Below are 23,102 nucleotides of genomic sequence, written 5' to 3'. Positions count from 1 at the left end.
ATTCTGTAGTCTGCATGTATTGATGATTGGTAACTAATAACCGACGTAATATTTCCACAAATTTCCCACCTTACTACAAATTTTTATTTTAAAACACATTTCTAAATAAATATACATAAACAAAGTGATATTGAATACATACGTCCAAGTATATCATATTTTTCATGGTCACAGCTTTTTGGTAACAAGATTCAAAACAAGCATTACACAAAAAGTTTGAAATCGTTAATATGCTCTACTTTAGAGCATGTTGTGTGCTATACTCCCAGATACACAAGGCGCCAGTGACGTGAACGTTGAGCGATCTGAAATTTTATATGAAATATGAACGATTTGATTTGATTGGATAGGATCAGGATAGATTGAAAGGGTGCTTCATTTACCTAATGAAGCCAAGTTGAGGGATTTCTAAGCAATGGTCCACTAAATGCAGAATATTTGACGGAATACCGAATTTCTCATGTCTAAAGAATTTTGCAAAAGCATTCGACGCATTTATTTTTATATACCATGTAATAAATCCTTTTATAACTAAACTCAACTCACCCTAAAACAAGCAACGATTTTTTTGGAAATTTGAAATCGTTAAGACGCGTAGTTTTTTGCGCTTGCTCCACACCGAGAATGACATACCCTTTGGCTTTGTAAGTCGCAAGAAATGAAGGCAAATCTTTAGGAGTCACCTGCAGACAAATTAATGATTGAATAATACACTTACTAACTATGCATATGGCTATAGATTAATAAATGCACCTCTGTAATGTCAACCCAATTATGAGATGACACTGCTAGGTTCTGAAACTGCTGATCGTCTAAAATTTTAAGGCTTGGCATTACATATTTTGAAATTCCAAAGATTTCGCAAGACCGGCATAACCCTCCAAGGTTGGGAATTCGATCAACGAGTGACGCAACAACAATGAGCCCATCCTCCATTGCAGCTCGTTTTTTTACAGTTAATTTTTCGTTCATGCTATCCATGAGTGTTTCTGACACACAGAGAGTCTTCCAAGGGTTGATCTTTCTTTGGAAATTGGCTAACGTAGGTGTTTCAGTCGCCTCCAGTCTGATGTTTTGTAATTGTTCTCCAATTTCACGTCCACTCACTGCCATGCAAAATTAGAAACCTTATTTGGTAAATATGCTAACTACAAAAGTTTTGACCATTAGTGGGGTGTCTCAAAATTACCTAGAGTTGTCTTCATATGCCACACGGTCAGTTCATATTTCAGATACAATTCCTTCAGTTCCTTGGAAGAGGAAGGTTTCGCTGATATGCAGCATTCGTCCATCATTACATTCATTCCACTCTTTGACAGACAATTTTCAGTTGGAATTTCGTCGCTGGCTACCTCTGATATTTGTGGAAGGTGTATAAAAATCACCTGTAGTTTAAAATTTTGTTTATCGTTAAACAATAAAGTTTTGGGTATATTCATACATATACATAAATAAACATTCTTACATCTTTGGTATAATGAGTTACTGGGTTAAAAAATTGTATGTAAAAATCATTCGATATTCCTTCAAGGATTTTGGCGGAAGTACCAACGCAAAATTTCTCTGCTCCTTGAAGAGAAATGTACATTATTTCAAACTTTCTCACCAGCTCAGAAAATATTTCTAATGGCCGGACAGATTCGAAAATTCGCTGAAAGCAAACCTAATACGAGTCAAGAAATCAAACAAAAATTAGACAATAGCCAAATCAAATGGCAACTTATAGAAACATATTAAATGAAAGAGCTGTCAATCGTCATGAGACAGTACCCACCTGAGAATAAGCTCTCACTGTAACATGATGCCCAAGAACCAGTTGGGACAAATAAAATAATGCCTTTTCCAAGAAATCCTGATGTGACACGTCTACGTGATGTAAAAGCATTGAGATGGTGTGAAGGCAAATTGACGAAAAATGGGTTCCGAAGCCAATTCGTTTGGTCCAAAACTAAATATACATCCCATTATATATATGTGTGTGTGTATATATATACAAATATTAAAACATCGTAAATTATTCGTAGGTTATATGAAGCTCACTTGAATACATTTCATGAAAAAGGAATCCCATGTTGTTTTGTCCTTGGCAAGCACCCTTACAACAATCCATTCAGTGAGGTAACGAATACTAGGCTGAGGACTATCTTCCGATAATAAAGCTAATAGTCGATCAAGAATAGTAACATTCTGCTCCTAAAACATAAATAATAAAAATGTTTCTTAAAAAATTATATTTTAAATTAACTTCAATAAATAATATCACATACTCTGTTGAACAGGGGCTGTAGCATCAAGAGGATCTGTAGAAGTTTCAGTTTCTTTCTATGCTGTGCCGAATTTCTAAAATAGTGTTTCTTTGCACCTCCGTCGTTTTTGTCCAATAAGTAACATAAAACTTGTTCAAGAATTTTGGTTTTCAAAATTCCGCTTTGCAAATTTCCAAGTATTGTTTGTAAAATTTGTATAGCGGTCAATCGCACCATTGAAGATTTTGTAAAAATGCTGCAAAAAATGCACAAACACGAAGTATATTAAACCAAGAGACCAGACACATGTTAAAAAATATGTAACACCAGTTATTAATGGATTCGCAGGCGGAGTCGTCTTGGCCATTTTTCAACAAGTATCTCCACAATCCAAAAATTACCCTGCAGAAAATAAGTGCATTGAAATCAAAAACCAATAAATATCTATGTACATTAAAGCGGTAGTGAAAAATAAAACCTGTAGTTCTTCGGCAATGGTACTCCTGATAAGGATGCCTCAAGGCTAACTTTTACAATTTCTTGGAGCATAGAAGATTCAAATCTTTCTTCGTACTTCAAAATTTCCCAATAGTTGTTGGTAGAGTACAGCAAACTTTGGACGAGAGCGCATGGAAGTCCGATCAGAGTTTCACTTTCTTTGAAAATTTTGCTGGAAAACTAACAAACGAATCAGCAAATTATAGCTAAATGTTGATCAATCTATTTACTAATAATAGTATGCATTCTTTTCGGATTACCGGAGTCAGTATTCCTTGTCCAATAAAACATGGATGAGAAATTAATAATGTAAACTCATCAAATGCCGGCGAAAAAGATTCTGTTCTTTTCACCTCAAACATTAAATTCCAGGCCAAGCTGCTAAAGTTTTTGAGGAGAGAGTTGGCGCAATGGTCTTGACAAATTTTTCTGCGTGAAAACATTTTAAAGATTATTAAGATTTACTAAAGATTAGCAATGTGTATAAGATTATCTTGTGTCGATTATCAAAAAATGACACTCACATGAAAATTGCTTGATCATCATTACGCCGCAGTGTAAAATCAAGCATTGCTCGCACACACCTTACAGCACTAGTTACTCCGCCAAAACCAGCCTTTTCCATGTTATCAAATATGTACGAAATTACATTTATCAAGATACTAATATCAGAATCGTGTTGTTCTTGTGTTCTTGTTTCTTTTTTACTCTCCTTAGAATTTGTCAAGAAATCGGCAAAACTGTTAAATTTTGTTATGAAAAACCCAGTTCTTAGATCCGTATCGTTGATCACCCAATTCGTGACAGAAAGAGAAGAGTCTCTTAAAAACAGATTTATGACATGGGGGACGCAATTATTTTCCAAATCTTGGATCACGAACAAGGGTAGGACACTAATAAATTTCCATGCTAAAAACTCGTAGTAAGTTGAACTTGTGATATAGTCGGAAGAATTATGAGTCAAATCCGCAAAAAATTTGTTAGCGTGCAATGTCAATGTTTCGCACATCACCGACGATGTATAATCTGACTTGAGTAACACTTTTAAGAGTTCTAAACTATGCACTTGTCGGACGAATATTGCTTGATCATCAATAGTTGACAAGAAAGTCAAGTTGTGTAGAATTTCCTGTTCAATTTGAATGCAATGTTGAAGTTGTTTTGAATCGCCGCAGCACAAAGCCTGATATTCAGCGAGTGTTTCAGAGAGCAATATAAAATGTTGTCCAAGATCACAATTTGATTGAAGTTCTTTGCACAACACGTCAAAAATGTTATAACTCTGTAACACATTTCCATAATATTGGTAAATATGTATATATGTTTTAAATAAACAAGCTTGTATGAATGTGTGTGTTACCGTATCAGAACGTCCTGAGCCTAACCAAGCTACTCTAATGTATCCTTTTAATTGGAGTCCACTCAGTTCTTGAAATCTTAAAAAGCCATCAACCGTAGGGAGAAATTTAAGACATTTTTCATGAATCCATGACCAAACGTTGATAGAATTACTTGTGCCATGATTAATCAAAGTTTTCAAAGGTACAGCCCCACAAATTGTGAGAACATTGTACATAACTCGTGACCGAGATAATTCTAAATTTATCATTATTTTAGAATTAATTTGGTCGAACAATGCTTGAAGGATGGGAATTACGCAGCTTATCAAAGTATTTATCAGTATTCTTTCAATTTCTCGTCGAATGAATGGATCTACCGAGGTTAATCCTTGGGTAAGAGTTTTGCCCATGAGAAGGAAGATTTCCTCAAGTGCCAACCTGTAAAATTTTAAATTTTTTAATTACCCACGTGATTTAGATATTAATGTGTATATTTTTTTAACCCTTACCAGGAATTTGACATGTATTCATCATTACTGCTTAACAATAAGTCACCATCATCTCTGTCTCTTAGCCCACATCTCATTGCTTTGACCACGAACAACGCTACCGCTGGGCTTCGACATTTGCCATCTTCCATCATAAAATTGAGTATCACTAACAAAATTTGAAGCTCCGAGTTCAGTTCAACTGCTTCGTCTTCATAGTCCACCCCCGTCGACGGACAATACACGTTTCTTAAAAATAGTCCAAACTTTTTCGCAGTCTCCATATAGTCTTCAGCCTCAGGATGAACCCATCCAATATGGTCCCTGATTTTCGGAAATATTTGATCTTTCATGAAATTAAGGAGCAGGTCCTTGATATTACTTGATTTCTCCTGGAATAATTTCAATCATAGCATAATTCAGTTTAACATATTAAATCGTTGATTGCCTAAAATATTAAGAAAGTATAGGTAAATTAAAGTTACCCAGTTCTCCTCCCCCAAACTTAGGAAGCGAAGAAATCCTTCCTTCACAATATCGCGATTATCATGGTGCAGCATCTTAACCAAAATTATCAAAAACCAATTGCACAAATCAGTCAAGTCATCAGCGGTGGTGGAGGGGTCATCGTCAACAGCATCACATCCATGTGTAACTCTTAATCTATTAAAAATCTGGATTTTGTTCTGCAAAACAGGTTGCACAATGTGGCTCTGTTTCTCGTCCAAAATGTCAAAGAGCTCAAAGTAGTCGAGCCAGAATTGGGGTGTGGGGGCAATCGTGAGGTCAAGCAGGTCGGCGCAGGCTTCCGCAATGAGCTTTTTCAGTCGATGGGCAGCAGCTTTGTGAGCGACGGGGGTTGAGTTGCTGAGAAGTTCGGCTCGGAGCGAGGTCCAAACTTCCCGATCACCGCTGCAGGTCGGCCAACGCCAAGGAACTGAGGACTCCATATTGCTCACGATAATAATAATGATGGATGATGAGCTCACTTTAATATTTTAAATAGACAGACGTAATCTGATTGCATCTGCCTGCACATGTGGAGAATCGAAAGAAATGTGTACCTGCATTGCCTTTCCCACCCAGATGGACTCAAATAACGGATTGACATTTTACCCCACCAACGACGATGTCGCAAGATATCACGCATCCTTCAGAAAATGGTACCCTATAGCCAAAATTACTTTCGGTCTCCGTAGTATTATGTAGTTCTCTGAGACATCATACCCTTGTTAACGTTTACATATATGCTAATTTGACATGCAGAGTCTGCATGATGCAGACATTAAGGAGTAATACTTTTCGTACATCAAAGTTTTCGTAGTTCATGCAAAACTATTGGATAATGTGAATTATGCAATTAAATTGAAAATTGTGTCCATTATTTTATAAGAAATCATCGTCGAGTTTATTTAACCATAAAGTTATAGAATTCGATCTATAATTTTGCCAGATTTCTCGTATCATGGAAGATGCATAGAAGATCTTGCATTACTTACGCAACGTGTAGACGATCAAATATGATTGGTGTTAAAAAGTGATGGTGATGATTTATATAAAGCAAAGCTGGGTGGCTTAAAAAATATCACAATCATATTATCATCTGTTATTCTGTTACTGTATTTCTTCTGTAAAATTTGCCTTATAAATCAGGCAATTCTGCAGTATATGTGACTGTAATACATCAAAATATAAGATAATGTGCAATTGAACGTCCTGAATCCTGAATTATTTGTTGGGTAAGGCCACAATGTGTAAATGAATGTTTATCTACATTATTCAGTTTATCCATCCAAAATTAGACAATTAAACATAAACTACTTTGCTAATTTTTTTTCAGGGGGAGGTAGTACATCCATCTGAAAATCATGGATTTGGCAGGGTTGATGTCATCGTCATCATCATCAGGCCAGTCGAAACCTAAGGGAGCTGATGGGCTGTTTGGGAACGTCAAGGGTCTGACCCCATCATCCACGACAAGGCAACGACGACCCAATGCAGACGTCGTAGATGAGGGGTTCGTGGAGGAGGACGAGGAGTGGTGCAGCCCAGTGACAAAAATCCTCAAGCTCCCCTTTGACCACGAAAGTTGGCAACATGCCCACGAACTCTTGGAACCACCCTCGCCAAAGTCCAGAAAAGTTGCAGATGAGGTGAAAAAATAATTGGCACCCTCCCTCACCTGTTTTGACTACACTGCGATTTAGAGTAATAGGTTCTAATGAGTGTCATACATTCATTCATGCGTCAATATAGGCAAGAAGCATTGCGGCTCGTCATATAATTGACCGTCTGCATGAGGAGGATTTGTTGAACAAGATTCAAAAAGTTGCACCTCGCCTTCGATCTGCTGTGGAACTTCTTTCTAAACCGGACGGAGATTACGTTTATCCTAAATTTCAGTTTATTGTCAACGACCTGAGGAGAAGATATCCTGAGGTTTATACATCGGTTTTAGATAATGTAAGTTTTATGAAACGTATATATTGATACTAAAATGTTTGAAAGGATAATAAATTATAGGTGAAGCTGCAAATACCAGTGGATATGAAGCCATCCACCATACTAGTCTCACTCGCCAAGTCAACTGTAGAAAATACATTTGGACAATTGGAAATGGACTGGGGAAAATTTGCTGCATTGCTGGGACTCGCTGGTACATAATACACAATGATGAGACACCAACGACCATTAAACTATAAAGCTATTAAAGTGTACCGGTCTTAATAAATTTTGTATTTTCATGCCCAAGGAGCACTAGCAGTTGATTCTGTGAAAGCTGGATACCCGGAAGGAGTCGCAGAGGTGGTGGAAGCCTTTGGTGTCATAGTCGAACAAGTTTTGGGGGAATGGATTCTATCAGACGGTGGAGGATGGGAAGGTTTCATCGAACTCAACGTCTACACGGCCAAGCTGCCCCCAGTTCTCCGCACAATTATCATACTCTGTGCCCTCAGTATAGTCGTGTACCTACTCTTTTACCTCATCATGTCCACTGCACTTGTATTGTTGCACAGTCTGGGAGTACTGGGGGAAGACGAGGAGATGCTCTTTTTCCAAAAGTGGTACGGAATTTATCCTAAAGCTTATTGTACGGAGAAGCTTGACGCTATGGGAGGGAAGTCTTTCTCTCCAGTGGACCCTTTTCAGTATCTATTAGCTCTGCATGATGGAAAATTCTAACAATAAGTTGTAATCGACACATAATTATCAATCAATTCTTTTTGCTTGTGATAAACATGATTTACTGGAAATCATAAATTATGTGATACATTGGCTTGGGTGAGAACCAGATGTCAGAGGATCGGTTAATCCCTTGGAATGCTTGTGCTTGGAATGGACATTCGAGTCGAATGATTCAATTAGAACAAGAAAACGGTTCTCACCAAGGCGGTGAACAATTATTAAGTAGCGTCAGCTACTTATTGTGATCGTTTTGTCCGTCCGTCCGTCCGTAAGCAGGATATCTCCAGAACGAGTCAACATAATCAAACCCCGTTTTCGCCATTGTGCTTCTAATTTTTAGTTCTCGGTCGAGTTCGAAAATGGGGTCAATCGGACCACACCCCACAGCGCCAGGGGGTGTGGTCAAGATTAAATTTAACTTTAATTTTCATATGGGGTGTCATTTTAAAGGAAATTTGACCAGGAATTCAAGGACGTTAATATTTTTGACCTCATGACCTTGAGGTCAAGGTCAAAGGTCAAAAAGATACTTAATTGTCATATGGGGTGTCATTTTAAAGGAAATTTGATCGCGACTTCAAGGACGTTAAAATTTTTGACCTTATGACCTCTGGTCATATATGGAGAAATTTTAAAGGAAACTGGAATCGGTCTGACGCTACTTATTTATATTCGTTTGGAGGGTTTATTGTAGTTATGGAGAGAAGTACAAGGTATACTTCTCTCCATAACTACAATAATTGTTCACCGCCTTGGTTCTCACCTTAAGTAAGGTTTACAGGTCATAAACTTGCGCGGGATGAAATTTCCGTGAAAATTTCATCGCAACAACGAAATGAAATTTGAAAGAAATTAGCGAGAAATGAGTTAATTTCACGCAAATTCTATAACTTAGTTTACAGGTCATTCATTCAATTTGAAAATTTATATTACTTTCTCTGAACGTTGTTATATTTGTCGTTATGCCAACAATATACAATATGACCACTAATGACCCATCAGCGGACTTTTCACGTGCAACCATTTCACGGAAATTTCATCGAGCTTGAGTGAAAATTTCACTCCAGTGAAAATTACGCGTTGTTTTCACCGTTGACGTGAGAACCATTTTGTGAAATTTGAGTGAAATTTTCACGCAAAGGTGATTTCACGTGAAAAACATGACCTGTAAACCGCCCTTTACAATTTAACATTTCTATTAAAGCATAAAAATCTATATATCAATCAAATATATCAAATAATCTCATTATAAGGTGTATGTCAAAATAATAAGAATAAGAATATTTACTAATATTAAATGTTGTAAGGTGCTACATTTAGGCATAATTGCCTATGTATAATTGTACTGAACATATAGCTCACAAGTTTCTCAATGCTTAATAAGGCAAGCCAAGTAATTGTACTATAATTTAAATAAAGCTAGAAACTTACTAAAAAAACGTAATCAAGTTTTTGCAAGTTTATTCAAGTTATTATTACATAATAAGCGCATTTCACGCTTTAAGCCATCAATATTTGCTAAAGTATTCATATTGATACTTACAATAAATTCATTTTTATTCTAAAGAAATAATAATGTCTATCAAACATATTTATTATTAAACTCATAAATAAATGCATGTGGCACATGCATTGACCATTGACCATGCTAACGGCATTTGACCTATTCTTGGACTAAAATCCATTCATGCTATTATAATAGAAATTGTCGTGTATATACAATATTGAGCAGTATTGCTTTTCTATACAATTAGATATGCAAGACATATTAATTATTTAGGTTTGTTTGAAAGAATTCTATGATTTTGGACATAGGCAATTCAAAGAGATCGTTGGAAAGGTATTGTTGTTGTAAGTATTAAATTGGCTCTAAAAGATTGGCTTTTGTTCTTCTCTTGTTCACAGTCATCTTGATTAAATTGTCATATTGCACATCTGAAATGTCACAATCCTTGCATATGAAACTTCTCGTAATTTCGATTTCTTCTAAACTATTCTGTGCGTGTGACAAGAACTGTTTAACGAGGTTAAAATTATCGAGTTCCAAAATAGTATCAACTGCTTTAAATTTTTTCAACCTAGGAGTTTCCAGACTGATTGTCCAATCAAATATTTTACATTTTTCGGAATTATTGACAAAAACTGATGTCAACATTGGCATTGGCATTTCTATAACAGGTGCTTTGTTATTGTTTCTTTCATTTGGATCAGTATTGCATGACTTGTCTACGTCAACGTGCAAGTACCTAATCAAGTTAAATTCTTCGAAGATTATTGACAGGGCATCTTCACTCACAGGTCCGAGCAATTCAAGCCTTTGGATACTTTTCCTAAACGAATTTGAAATTAAGTTACGTTTACCTACAGCCGTCAAGGAGTCAACTACTAACGTTACTGTGGTCTCATCAATTTGATTAAAATCATTTAATGATGTTATGTGGACGATTTCATTTTGCCCAACACCGTCAGAGTCTCCTCGTTTCGTTTGGGGATCGTTTGGGGGATTCTTTGGGGTTTCTGATGTGGCTCCACTCCAGTATTTGAGATGGATGGACATGATGGGACCCCATGCCACAAGCAAGATAAGGATGGAAAGACCAGATAGAGCGATTAGAATTATGCAGAAGACTTCGAACGGTGTGTAGCCACCGAAATAGCTGAAAGTAAATATTTAAAGAGGGCATTATTTATTATACTAGCATTATTAAAATGGCCGTGCAAGTGCGATGATGTGAGGCGTGAGGTGGTCTTTTATCGAGAGATAAAATACTTATTTTATCTATGTCCATGTCATACATACAACGAACTGAAAGATAAATATGTGTAAATATGAGTAATTGACAAGCCCTGTGGTGATGAAATATCGTCTACTACGTTTGACTTTGAAAACTTTGGGTTTTGGGCAAATAAGATAAAATCATTTCTATGATCATATAAGCAGTTAAATTTTTAGAAGAATATGTAGTAGCGAGCAATAATAGAATGAGGAAAAAGGAGGAGACAGGAGACTCACTTTGTAGTAGTTGTTGTCGAATTGTAGGCCGGGCGTAATTATGGGAAGGGGGGGGGGAGAGATTTTTCAACTTTTGCGAAAATTTTGAAGTGTGAATTGTGGACATATGTAAATGATTTGCAAATTGTCGAATGCAGTAGTTACAGTTGATATAATTACATACTGCATTATTGACTTACGTTTTCTGGTTGCGTCCTTTGGATTGTTCCGATTCAGAATCAAAATTTACTCTGTTGCCAAATAGTGGCAGCATGGAATCCGCTTTGGAGTCACTGACCCTAAAACCAATTGAGCTAACAGTTATAACCAATTAGGTAGCTCACCAAATAAATTTATGGAATACCCATTATTTTGGTGCTTGAAGCAACCATATGAACTGCTCTTTGCTGGATCATGTGTAATTACTGCGGATAAACTGGCAGTTGACATAATATTAAATATTGAGCGATAATATTAACTTATTTGATGACAAAAATATAATTTATTAATTAATCACAAAAAATGGGGAAATTAATTATCCTACATTTTTATAATAAATCCCTAACACAAAGCGACGGCTCACCTACGAGTATATACATTAAATAAATATACAAGCAAAATGATGAATTTGGTTCATGGAAATTGATGTTGGTTTAATATTTATGTATCTGGCATAGATTAAAAAAGTTCTGCATGTGAGTTAAAAAATGGGTTTCAATTGATAATAGAACAAGTAAAAGTGATAAAGGTATCATTGTTTACTGTTTATGTAAGTATGTGCAATCATTAATAAATAATCAGTTTGACGGTTGGATTTTATGATACTTATATACTTGTATAAGTACATATAAAAATATATATTATATAGGCATCTACTTACATAGATGATGTAAGCCGTCCTATCCTATGGATTTTGTAAATGCAATACATTGTACAAAACGTTATTGTGAAAAGATTACCACAAGGGAATTATATCGCATTAAGGCTTACCCTCACGCTCGGAGGAATCGAAACGGGTTGGCGTAAAATTCCAGTTTGATCCTTCTCTCTCGCTTTGCGTAATGCCTTGTAGTGCCTATCTCGGAACTTCGCATCGACCCTGTGGGGGGGAGGAGTCGACCTCAGGGAAATGCATCCCCCGGTCTTTAGAATTTCGTTTTCTGCGTCTGATGGTATTTTTTTCAAATTTTTTGGACTGGCGCAAGGTACACTTATGCCCCTTACCATCAAGTGAGATAATCTTATGGAGACTGGTAAGGGGCATAAGTGTACCTTGCGCCAGTCCAAAAAATTTGAAAAAAATACCATCAGACGCAGAAAACGAAATTCTAAAGACCGGGGGATGCATTTCCCTGAGGTCGACTCCTCCCCCCCACAGGGTCGATGCGAAGTTCCGAGATAGGCACTACAAGGCATTACGCAAAGCGAGAGAGAAGGATCAAACTGGAATTTTACGCCAACCCGTTTCGATTCCTCCGAGCGTGAGGGTAAAGCTTAAGTACGGCTCCCTGATCAAAATGATTTTAAAAGTTCAGTTGCATGCTTCAATTAATGCTTTTTATAGTTTTTACAAATACATATTTCAATATCCGTAGTACCTAAATTCGTATGTAACAGAGGAGACACTTCTAATGTGTTTAATATGCATTATTCTTAATCATTAATCGCAATAACAAACAACTAATTGAAAGGAATATGATTGTATTTTGTCTTTTAAATTAAGTTATATTTATTTAAAGTTTGATGTGCATATGTAATTTAGTATTCATAATTAATAATTATGAATACATTATTAATACATAATTATTCATAATTAAGTAGGATTCCCTAAGTAATTAAAGTCGAACAAATACAACACATACACGGATTTTGACGACATTACCAGGAGAAAAAACTTGTGTATTTTATTTACAACGAATAGTTTGGAGAAGATCCACACCAGGCTGATAAAAATTCGCTAATATTTGCCAATTGTTCGTTGGGTTCACTCCTAGAAACTGCGACGAATCTGTTCCAGTCTTCCTTGTCCGCAAATCTGTTTGTGGTGCGAAAGGACACCTTCGTCCCTGTCACTGGATAGCCGGTTAGAACACAAGGTTCCCACTTTTCGCCTCCTGCGGAAGATACCAGCGATCCCTCAAAAATGGTTCGCTCATCCTGACGCAATTCCTATTGACACAATAACAGCAAAAATTTAGTACTACAAGTAATTTTGTTATTAGGACCAAGTACTCTAACCGGTTGGATGTTGGCGTCCATCGAGGCAGATAGCACCTGAAAATTTCAAATACATTATATTTTATGAACACAATAACATTTATCACACCAACAAGCTGCAATATCGCGCTCACCCACTCTTTGACCTCATTATGACATTCGTCAGGTACCATTGCTTGTTCAGGCAAGTCACACTCGGTGGGAATGTCAGTATTTAGAAAATCAGAGTGGTCCAATCCTCCAGTAGATTGTGTCCCCTCTTCGATTGCATCACGAACGTCGAGATATTGATTTAGGAAAACAAACGCCATGTTGTCCCACTTCACTTTCTACATTATGTGTACAATATATTGAAAATTCAAACGTGCAAAATTTCGAAAATGTAGTTTTTAACCGACCCTGCACAAAATTCCAGCTTCGTAAAATGCTCTTTCTACCGGAACAAGTCCACAGTAGCGAAGGAGAGATACTGATGCTTTAGCAGCCAACGGTTCCAGAGATGTAGATGCTTGAAAAGCGAGCTTATTGGTAAAATAGTGTGAAATCCAAAGAAAGCTGTCCATTTGGACATAAACGTTGGATCGGTGATCAGCTCCGGACGAGTTAAGTCCATTCATCTAAATATACACAATTTTCATTATTGTTGAAAGAGCATAATTGTTATTTCAACTGGGAGACAAAAAGAATGATATAGCCCAATAATTAACGTAACATTGTGGCAAATATTTTGCTCACCACAGAAAACATCATGTTTCTCATCTCCGACCACGTTTCAAAATCTTCCATGTTGATATCCGTGAGCATGAGCATGGCTAAGGCTCTGTACAGTGAAAAGTGTTCTCGGTTGCAGGGAGTGCCATAGTCCATGTACACCTTGAGTGCCTCCCGGGCTGACCTCGCCTTGATTAAGTGAGTCACATACTTGGCCATATATTTCGAAAGCGTGTCGGCATTGTGCTTGGCCCTCTCCAAACACTTTCCCCAGTGACCTTGCTCGCACATCAGCTCCAGAGCAGCGTGCGCATTTACACCTTCCAGTTGTTCCACTTGTCCAGACGCTTTGAGTGACTCGGTTTGCTTCATTTTCACGTATTCTTCCATCCTACACAAAATACCAAGGTTAATTATAACATGAATATGTGATACCTACGTGGAGGATATCGCATTCTTTAGTTCACGAGGTCCTACTTGGTATTTTTCCGTTTACTTACTTTGGTCCAACTTCCGTTGCCAGTCGTCGCGCTTCGTCCCACAAATCTCCTTCAATCAAAGCCCTGATGGCCTCCTTATACTGCCCACATTGCACGTACAGTGAAGCAGCCTCTGCAAAGCGATTAATACTGGAGAGCATGGGGGCCAAGGATTTCAAAACGTAGTCTGCATGTTCTTTTAACAAAAATTTTGCTGCCAGTTCGGCAGCTCGGGTCCAGCATTTTGCGAGCACAATGTCATTGTCCATGATTTGTGGGGTAAGCTGTAAGTAGCGCTCAATTGCTTTTCGATATTCTCCTTGGCGTTCAAATTGTTTCGCCTGTTCAAATTAAATATTTAAATAATTAATTTAAATATCGACTATATTTAAAATAAAAATAGAGAAGACACTGCACCTGTTCAATCAATTCTTCTGGCTCTTTGGCGGATTCATTCCGGGAATCGAAAACTGAAAAATCCTCTTGAAGCTGATTTGTGAGATGTGGTGCATACTGCTTGCAGACACGAAAGGCTTCAGCCCACATGTTATGCCGCTAGATTAATAGAATTGAATAATATTAACGATTATTTAATAGTCAGCTAGGAGGTTATTGAAAATAGATTGATAAATTGATGGGAAAAACCGTTACATATGTGTATGTATATCTTACCTTGTAAAGTTCTATTGCAATTTCAGGTTTTTCTGCACGAATGACAATGGTTTCAAAATTACTGAAATCCTTGTTTCCAAAAAGTTGTTCCGCGTGCATAAGAAGAACTCTTTGTAACTCTTCAGGAGCGTATTTCTCCGCTGTTTCCATTGCTTTGGGAAGGTCGTGACTCCGAAGATACCTTAAAATAAATTGCTTTTTCAAGGACCATTTTTACTAAATACATTCACTTATCTTTAGTGCTGCGCTTTTATTGTAATATTTTTTAAAATTGCCTGCCAATTAAAAATGTTCAAAGCAGAAATAACTCACATATCAACAGCTTCCTTTCCCATATTTGCGTTAACATAATGTATCTTTGCCTCTTCATACTCTCTTTTCTCTTCACAATATTGGGCCCATTGGAATTGGATGTCGACTGAGGAATATTATTCATCATTTTTTAAATAGTACTAATTTAGAAATACTCTTTTGAGCCCCGTAGTTAGTACGTTAGAAATTCAAATTACCAAGTTTGTCTCGTGCTCCCAATTCGGCGATCTCCTCCGCTACAATGAACTGTCGTGAAAACAAAACCATAGTCGTATCATACGTAACCATTTTCTATTACTGACACAATATTGTTTAAATAGTGACTAACTTACGTTTCCTTTCAAACAATGGTGATCTATACAATCGTAAATGTAGCCAAACTTGTTGAGTAATTTCACAGCAGTATCTGGTGAAAGGGCAGCAGACCATTTGAAAATCACATTTTTTGAAGCTTGAACTCCACCATGATTCCTTGCCACCTGTGCAAATGCATAATATAATCAACATTAGAATTGAGTCTGCATACGTTGTCTACGTAAACGTAGATTATATTATGCGGGTGGTATAATGAATAAATGGATATGCATGACCCTCACCCTGTATGCGTCTTCCCAAAGTCCCCTTGCGACATACATTTCCACCGCATCTGACCAAAGACCTGCTTTGACATAATGGTTTTCCGCAGTTTTATAATTTTCTTCCTGTATGCAAATCTCCGCCAAGTGCTTCAAGGTTTGACCAAGATGTTCTGTACGATGTGCTTGAATAAGACGCAAAACTTCGTCATACCTGAAAAAAATCACGGTGCAAACGGAGAGTACAAATACGGCAATATGTTATTTATTGTTAGTAATACTTTTGAGAACCAAAATAATTTGTGAATGTCTGCTTCGCTTACATTTTATTTGTCGCGTACATCTTGATAGCCATGTCCACCTCCCCAATGGCCACATACAACTTTTCTGCTTGCAAATAACGACCCTGATCTTGCATGATTTTTGCTTGGTCAATGTACTGTCGTTGAAGGTCTTGTTTGCTGATTCCGGTTGACTGAGTCGCAATTCGATGCGCATCTTCCCATCGATCTATGAAATTAGTTTGTTGCATGCAATAGTTCAATTTGAGATATCGGTGAAATATCTAATAAAACATTGCAATTCGGGAATGAGCTAGAAAATGGATAGTACCTTTTTCAGTGTACATTTCTACAGCTTTCTTTGGATTTCCACCTTTTATAAAACACCGTTCAGCTTGGCTTAGCTCGTCTATCGAATTAAAATACTCTCCAAGTTTGACCCATTGTTTGGACACTGCAGGAACGTCTTCTACCGCCTGAAAAAAATTAGCACCACTCACAAATTAACAACTAATAAAATATTTACATTGCAATACATCTAGTATATGCAGTTACAGTGAAAGTACCGCACCTCAATGATGTGCAATGCCTTTTTCCATTGTCTTGATTCCAATGCCGCGTCCAGCCCTTTGACCAAACATCCTGAAACAGAAGCACAACCAATTACATTCTTATTACATCGCCTTTTCCAACATTTATGAATCAAATTATTTTTGGAATTGATTTTTTTGCACCTGATTCAATATAGTGGTTCGTAGCAGCATCCATTTGACGACAGGAGACGAGATGATCACCCCACTCTTCTTCCAAGGAGACCACTTCATTGGGGAACGAGTGCTTTGCCAGTTTTATAGCCTTATCGTAAAAGAACCCACGACGATAACATTCCAGAGCTCGGCTTTTCTGGCCTACAGAGTCGTAAAGTTCTCCAGCTTCTTCGAGAAATTCGCCCAAAAGTAAAGAATCGCAGACTTGAGAGACAAGATCCGTGTCCTGTTGAAGTGCTCTGTGCTTCATTATCACTCTGGTATGATTAAGTGTCAAAATTGAGAGATTTTAGCATCTAAGATTAAAATGTCATAATAATGTATACCTTGCTGCTCTAGTAGGAAATCCACCATCTAAATATAGTGCGATTGATTTTTGGCTGTGTCCATGTTTTTCAAGAAATTCTGCAGCCACGTCGTACTGTCCGGAATATTTATTAGCATATTGAAATAATTATGCGTGTCCTTAATTTCTATCGAGTTATAAAATATTTTTGTGGATGCTAGTCAAATAAATAATAATTTTCTACCCTTTTAATAAAACATAAACAAAACATAGCAAATTTTATGCTATGAACTACAACTTAATCTACTGTTATTATAAATGAATGGTAAATGATTGTCAGTTAATTAATCGTGCTTTGTTGCGTGCTCATTTGAATTTAGAACAATTTAATATTAGATAAATTACCTGTCCTGAACTTATCAGACGATCCAAGAATTGGTCCATCAACTCGGTGAGGCGTGGGTGGTTCTTAATCTTGGCCAGCGTGATGGCATCATCCCACTTTTGCAAAGTTTCATACCTAACACATATGCAATGATTAGATTTTTTCATAATGGATTTAACTACAACTTTTTTTATATTTTGTGACTCAACATTTTAATTGCCCTATCGACATCTCCTTGATTCAAATAGATTGCTTCGGCGTCTTTGATTTGTCCAGCCATGAGATGCAGACGTGCTTGGACTTCATAACTTTGTTTCCAGAACCCCTTCTCATTGGGATTTACCCCTGGTTCTGTTTTGCACATTTCGATTGTATTTTGTATAAATTTGGCTCTGCGGACATAATTTAACAAAAATCAAATAACAATTAAAACAAAGGATGCTAACAAAGTCCCGATTAAAAAATGAATAAATCCGTTGAGATATTTGTTCTTCATCACTTGCATACCTTGGAACATCACCTGTAGCTGCATAAGCTTTATGAGCAATCTTTAACTCTTGTGCTTCTACGGCCACTTTTGCCAATTTTGACCACATGCCATGAACTTCTGGGCTTTGTTCACACGAATCCAGAAATGCAGCTGCTCGTGCCAAATCTCCATCGTCTATCGCTGTAGTAAATTCGATTCGACTTTGATCGAGCTCAATCTCTTGAGTGACACCTCCATCGCGAACCAGCACTACTGTTCGACCTTTCTCTTTCAAAATATCGGTGGCCACGCCTCTCAACTGCAATCAGCATTTTCATTTGGAATGCGATTTTTAACATGCTGACTAAATATAATATTCATGAAGTGAATTTTAGGGACTTTCTTCACCTCGATATCCACACTGATTTCAGGTGTGTCCAAATTGTACCAAATTCTCAGCGTTTTTCTAGACTGAGCGACCACTACGTCAGAACCTGGGACCCACGACACAAACCCGCAAGATTGGTCCAACGTGTGTTTATTCAGAGTCCCAACGTCGACGAGTACGAGACGAGTGCGACGATCTCGATACAGTAGCTTTGTTCCTGTTTCATTTAACTCGAGCCAATCCACTTTCGAGTCATGGACCACTTCAGCCAAAGGGAGATTGTATTCGAGGTCAACTTTTGATCCGTGCAATACAGTCAGAATTTAGATATTTAAAATTGAAGATTAGTTGAAGCATTTTTCATCAAGTGACATACCAACATTTATGGATTTGAGATCCAACAAATACGCCAACTTCCTGTTGGTGACGCCGCTTTCTAAATCTTTCTTTGATAGCCGCTCATTCACTCGGACGCTGATTACGTGAGGGTTTATCCATTCAGTTCTGCATAATATGTGAAAACGTGGTCCAACCATTAATTATATTCGTATACTTACATGCATAGGCATTCATTAAGCAGTTCAAAAAAGTATTAAATACCTAAAAGTTCCCAGAACATCATCTTTGCCGTACTCAATTAAGGTCATTTCTCCACCATTAAAAACCATGCAGACCGTTTGGTTCTCAAAGTAAAAGCGTTCCTTTTCTTCTACATCTGACCATGGGATTTCGCTTGTCAGCTTGCGCTCAATATCACCTAAGTACACATGTAGCATCTTATTAAGAGGGTTTTTGCAACACGTGCTAATTGAGCATCAAATAATTATCTATTTATGGTTTTTATAATAACATTTCTCACAAATAATTATGGTTTCAACTGTTCTAGCAACAGCAAATAAGTCCTTGCCCATCAGTTGAACTTCTGAAATTTCACTACCATACTTAGATCTGATATTGGCCGTCTTTCCAGATTCCACTACTTTCAGTATGACATTGCTCGGCGTGATGTAGCTCAACTCAACTTTGTCACTTTTAGATCGTCTATAATTAATACACAAAATTACAAAAGCTTGACTTAATACTTTTAAAAGGTAATATTTTAGATTGCGAACTTGTAGGCGGCTTCGAACATGTGAAAGCTCCCAACACAAGTGGCCACCGAGAGGAAAGTCCCGTCTTTTCGCCACTGAAGGGCCGTTGGGACGTAGAGATTGTCAACCTTCTTTGTCCGCCCCTCTTCCCACATCTTCTTCCGGGACTGGTACTGCAAGATCTTGAGTTTATTGAGGCAACCAAACACAACCGTTTGACCCGTGGCGGTGGCAGCAGCGCAAGTGAAGTCGCAGTTGGAGGGATCCTTCGAGAAATCAAACTGTTGGCGAACTTTCCCCAATTTTTCATAAACGAAAATCTTCATGTCCGAGCCCCCAGCAAGAATCGAGTCTGGGCAGAGGGCTAGTGCCACAGCAGGAACTGTGTGACGGATTTTGGATTTCTTAAAAAACAAAATTTCCAAAAGAGAAATTCCAAGTAATGATCATTAATTAAATAATTATGAATGTACGTCTAACCAGCGACATTTGATCAGGATTTCCAATTCCAAACAGTAATATTTGTCCATCCAAAAAGGATGCTGCGAGTTCTGTGCCAGCCGAGCTAAAACGAGATTTCTTAAAATTAGAAAATAAATGAAGGCAAGATAAATATAAATATGCTGCACAAATATCTGTGAGTATGGGAAGGCCTACTTTGTCACCATCGTCAGCACGGCAGTGTCTGGGACGTTATAAATTGTTTTAGGTTTTTGTCCTTTCCCGACCATGTTAACGTGTCTAATTTTGCCATCGCTCAGCCCACAAATAAGTTCAACGTCACTTGGCCAAGCAACGGTGGTGACTGCTGAAGTTTGCGCAAACTTGTTGATGATGGATTTTTTCATTTTGAAATCTTCTCCAATCCTGTATATGAATAGAATGCAGTCTGACTGGCCCACAGCCAGGTTAATGGAGTCTGGAGAGAACGCTAGGGATGTGACCATGTATGCCTGCGGTGACGATGTGGCCTACAGTTAAGAAAAGTAGTCCAAGAATTACACAAATCCCAATTTAATCTACGCTTTGTCAAAAACAATAAATATAAATAGTGAATAAAACATAAAACCGTCATTACTTTGACGTCCGCTCCGCGTGTTTGGAACTTGTCCCGTGGTCCACCTTTCTCATCAAAGAGCTGAATGACTTTGTCACTCCTGCACACGGCGAGCTTCTGATTATTCGGCGACCATGCCATTGCTTTCACACGTTCGCCCCCCATCTACGATAATCAAAGTTATTATCATCCAATAAACAGTGATACGAAATGAAGTTGGTGTACCTGCATCGACGCCTGAAGCGTGATGAGTGGGGTCAAATACTTTAAATTCATTTTCTATTTCCCCCTTTTTCAATCGTTTTGACACTAGCACGCATTAGCTAAATTTGTTTTAGCAAAGGTGTAAAAATTAAGCTTTGACCACGTAGCGAGCGGGTGATTTATTGCGTGGTGTTTGTAGCTGGTGACCATGGTGACGACCCGACACTCCAACTCCAAAGACATCGGGGAATGAGCAAACGCAACGCTTCCAGCACTTCATGCAATTTATATCGTACCGAAAACTGTTTTTATGTCTGATATAACTTAAATTACATCATGAAATGTAAAACAGAGTTAAAATTTATCCTTATACCGAGCTTACATAATATTGCCCGAGTATGCATTTTCTCTGAAAAATGGCATTATGCATAAAATTTTCCCATGCATTTAGCATGCATAATTTCAGCTTTTACAAACCAATTCGAAACATAGTAGTTTTATTATGCTTTCATAGAAATCGCCTATGTTCGATTTTAACTGATAATTTTACAGTTAAAATCGAACTGCACCTTCATACAAGATTACGTTAAGAATGAGATGTTCGAATATTCTGCATCAATTGTACTAGCCTCACTGGACCCGATGATGATGATTAATCAATTATTAGAGTTCCGTTGCACATAATATTTAATTAAATATTCGTTTGTCGTATGAACTAGTGATAAGTATTTAAATGAGTACATGTTACGCAATAAATAGGCACAAAATATGATTTATTTGTTTATGCATTATCCTGAGTGACTCACGTGTTTCACAATTCTATTGTATCAGCATAAAGATTGTTTTTATTTTCACTTTCTTTTTGAAAAAATCAATTGTCACTTTCCATGTTAATCCAAACACGTCAGATATATTTGGTGAGTTTTTAAATTTTTCGACTGAACATCAGTCGTGCAATATAACGGTTCTACAAAATGATGCAGCTACTAGTTTGGTTAATTTTAGGAGTCATTTTAGGAGCTGAAGGCCGCAGAAATTTTATACCCCATCAAAGTTTGAGCAGACTTTTTTTTTTACTTATACCCACCCTCTCGTTGTCAATAAAAAATGTTAATTTTTCTTTAGGAGGAAAAGTTCAACAATATGCATCTTCCGAAATCTTGCCAAATCACTCTCCTATGACTTCTGCATCTTCCTCGTCTTCCTCGTCGTCGTCGTCAGAAGAAGAGAAAATTTACTTCTCCTCCTGGGAGCTGACCATGATGTCGCAAGTGTTGGTTGACATTAGTATCAATCGATGCGAGGCTTTTGTTGATGACCAAGCAAGAGATTTTAAAAACTACGTGGAACGAGTTGTGGAAGGTGCCCCTCAACGTGGCGTCATTAGCAAAAATTTCATGGAACTGTACGATTCACTTGTGGAATGTTTGCGGTTAAGCACGGAAGCTGCAAACAGGTATGACAAGAACACTATTTTTTCATGTCATGCATAAACAAATACTATGATACAAAAACTAAATTAGGGAGCAATATGCAAAAGCAATTCAGCTTGCCAACCTCAACGAAAAGAATATTGATTTTAATTCAAACACACCTCAAATCGTGGAACAATCGCACATTGTAGCTGTCATCAGTCTTGGTAACTATCAAAGTAATGAATAATGATACTGTCAAGCTTAAAATACAGTACTAACTATTGTGGAAACAGATCATCCATCAAACTCTACCAGTTTGGATGAAATCCATTCGGGGTCTACGCCAACGCCGAGTTCAAAAACAACAATTTCTACAACTTTAAAACCTGAACCTTCTCACAAACATCGTAAGCCAAGCAAGAAGGTGAATAGCATAATGAACAGTGTGGGTCACCTCTTTACTGAACTGTATGACAATACAATATCCATATTTTCGTCGATATTCGGACGAAAAAAACGTGGGTCCAATTGGGAAACAGATCACGACGACGAAGACGACGATGTGGGAAGAGATGACAATGATGATAATGTTGCCCAAGGAGTTGCACCAGCACGACGGGTTCATTCAAATATAAGAAGTTCGCAGGAAGACAATTCAAAGGAAAGTTCCAATAGTGACGAGGTCTCTGCAAATTTGAAGCCAATCAGGAACGGGAAAGATAACAAGAAGACAAATTTTCGTCATAATAGGTTCCTTAAGCTTGGAGAGAAGCATTTTCGCAGTGTTTTGAAAAGCATGACAGCGATAGCATTGAGAAGTTGTCCTATTCAGATGGCACCTCACATGACTGAGGTTAAAACCGCTCTGAAGGAAATATTTGCCCATCTGAAACAAGCTTCGGAAGGCAAGGAGGACAAAAAGGGGTTAAGTGACTCGGAACCATTTCCACTAAATTTCCAGGTGCAGAGGAAAGTCCACCAATGCAGCAAAGAGGTTGGAGTAGCACTTGCCAAAATCTAAAATTAGACACCGTTATTGTTCG

The 23,102-nt window shown here is 37.6% G+C and overlaps 4 protein-coding genes across 9 annotated transcripts; 1 reads left to right on the top strand and 3 right to left on the bottom strand.

Annotated features, from left to right (window-relative positions):
* Window positions 1-61: 61 nt before the first annotated feature.
* Window positions 62-5,624, bottom strand: LOC110844288. Its single transcript, XM_022090461.2, has 16 exons — window positions 5,058-5,624; window positions 4,594-4,964; window positions 4,105-4,522; window positions 3,269-4,026; window positions 3,005-3,173; window positions 2,725-2,924; window positions 2,574-2,648; window positions 2,268-2,502; window positions 2,041-2,193; window positions 1,775-1,948; window positions 1,466-1,663; window positions 1,190-1,385; window positions 754-1,106; window positions 547-683; window positions 384-464; window positions 62-305 (listed from the first exon to the last, which is right to left on the bottom strand). The coding sequence occupies exons 1-16, from the start codon at window positions 5,520-5,522 to the stop codon at window positions 236-238; spliced, it is 4,053 nt and encodes a 1,350-aa protein (XP_021946153.1). The 5' UTR covers window positions 5,523-5,624; the 3' UTR covers window positions 62-235.
* A 279-nt stretch (window positions 5,625-5,903) lies between these two features.
* LOC110863190 lies at window positions 5,904-9,199 on the top strand. 4 transcript variants are annotated; one of them, XM_035846976.1, is made up of 6 exons: window positions 5,904-6,311; window positions 6,413-6,725; window positions 6,829-7,035; window positions 7,096-7,228; window positions 7,325-7,764; window positions 8,963-9,199. In XM_035846976.1, the coding sequence occupies exons 2-5, from the start codon at window positions 6,441-6,443 to the stop codon at window positions 7,753-7,755; spliced, it is 1,056 nt and encodes a 351-aa protein (XP_035702869.1). In that variant the 5' UTR covers window positions 5,904-6,311; window positions 6,413-6,440; the 3' UTR covers window positions 7,756-7,764; window positions 8,963-9,199. The 4 variants fall into 4 exon arrangements, 1 of the variants encoding a protein (XP_035702869.1); XR_004833801.1 differs by having other exon boundaries at window positions 5,912-6,311; window positions 7,325-7,854; XR_004833800.1 differs by having other exon boundaries at window positions 5,912-6,311; window positions 7,325-7,920.
* Window positions 9,200-9,202: 3 nt separating this feature from the next.
* On the bottom strand, window positions 9,203-11,937 carry LOC110863191. 3 transcript variants are annotated; one of them, XM_035846978.1, is made up of 5 exons: window positions 11,741-11,937; window positions 11,631-11,654; window positions 11,115-11,186; window positions 10,951-11,049; window positions 9,203-10,415 (listed from the first exon to the last, which is right to left on the bottom strand). In XM_035846978.1, the coding sequence occupies exons 4-5, from the start codon at window positions 11,022-11,024 to the stop codon at window positions 9,617-9,619; spliced, it is 873 nt and encodes a 290-aa protein (XP_035702871.1). In that variant the 5' UTR covers window positions 11,025-11,049; window positions 11,115-11,186; window positions 11,631-11,654; window positions 11,741-11,937; the 3' UTR covers window positions 9,203-9,616. The 3 variants fall into 3 exon arrangements, with proteins under 3 accessions (XP_035702871.1, XP_021968136.1, XP_021968135.1); XM_022112444.2 differs by lacking the exons at window positions 11,631-11,654; window positions 11,741-11,937 and having other exon boundaries at window positions 9,203-10,088; window positions 10,149-10,415; window positions 11,115-11,516; XM_022112443.2 differs by lacking the exons at window positions 11,631-11,654; window positions 11,741-11,937 and having other exon boundaries at window positions 11,115-11,512.
* A 165-nt stretch (window positions 11,938-12,102) lies between these two features.
* On the bottom strand, window positions 12,103-20,807 carry LOC110844278 (intraflagellar transport protein 172 homolog). Its single transcript, XM_035846975.1, has 29 exons — window positions 20,666-20,807; window positions 20,462-20,605; window positions 20,041-20,354; window positions 19,864-19,948; window positions 19,405-19,787; window positions 19,152-19,333; window positions 18,893-19,049; window positions 18,669-18,796; window positions 18,313-18,587; window positions 17,943-18,223; window positions 17,645-17,827; window positions 17,456-17,570; window positions 17,091-17,185; window positions 16,732-17,021; window positions 16,569-16,639; window positions 16,329-16,473; window positions 16,040-16,226; window positions 15,738-15,930; window positions 15,474-15,620; window positions 15,339-15,387; window positions 15,142-15,247; window positions 14,830-15,010; window positions 14,575-14,712; window positions 14,179-14,498; window positions 13,703-14,069; window positions 13,366-13,584; window positions 13,102-13,296; window positions 12,989-13,024; window positions 12,103-12,919 (listed from the first exon to the last, which is right to left on the bottom strand). The coding sequence occupies exons 1-29, from the start codon at window positions 20,714-20,716 to the stop codon at window positions 12,659-12,661; spliced, it is 5,298 nt and encodes a 1,765-aa protein (XP_035702868.1). The 5' UTR covers window positions 20,717-20,807; the 3' UTR covers window positions 12,103-12,658.
* Window positions 20,808-23,102: the final 2,295 nt, after the last annotated feature.

The sequence above is a fragment of the Folsomia candida genome, unplaced genomic scaffold (genome assembly GCF_002217175.1).
Source record: "Folsomia candida strain VU population unplaced genomic scaffold, ASM221717v1 Fcan01_Sc001, whole genome shotgun sequence".
Lineage (NCBI taxonomy): Eukaryota > Metazoa > Arthropoda > Collembola > Entomobryomorpha > Isotomidae > Folsomia > Folsomia candida.
The sequence above is the reverse complement of the archived record's forward strand: the minus strand, read 5'-3'. Positions and strand labels throughout refer to the sequence as shown.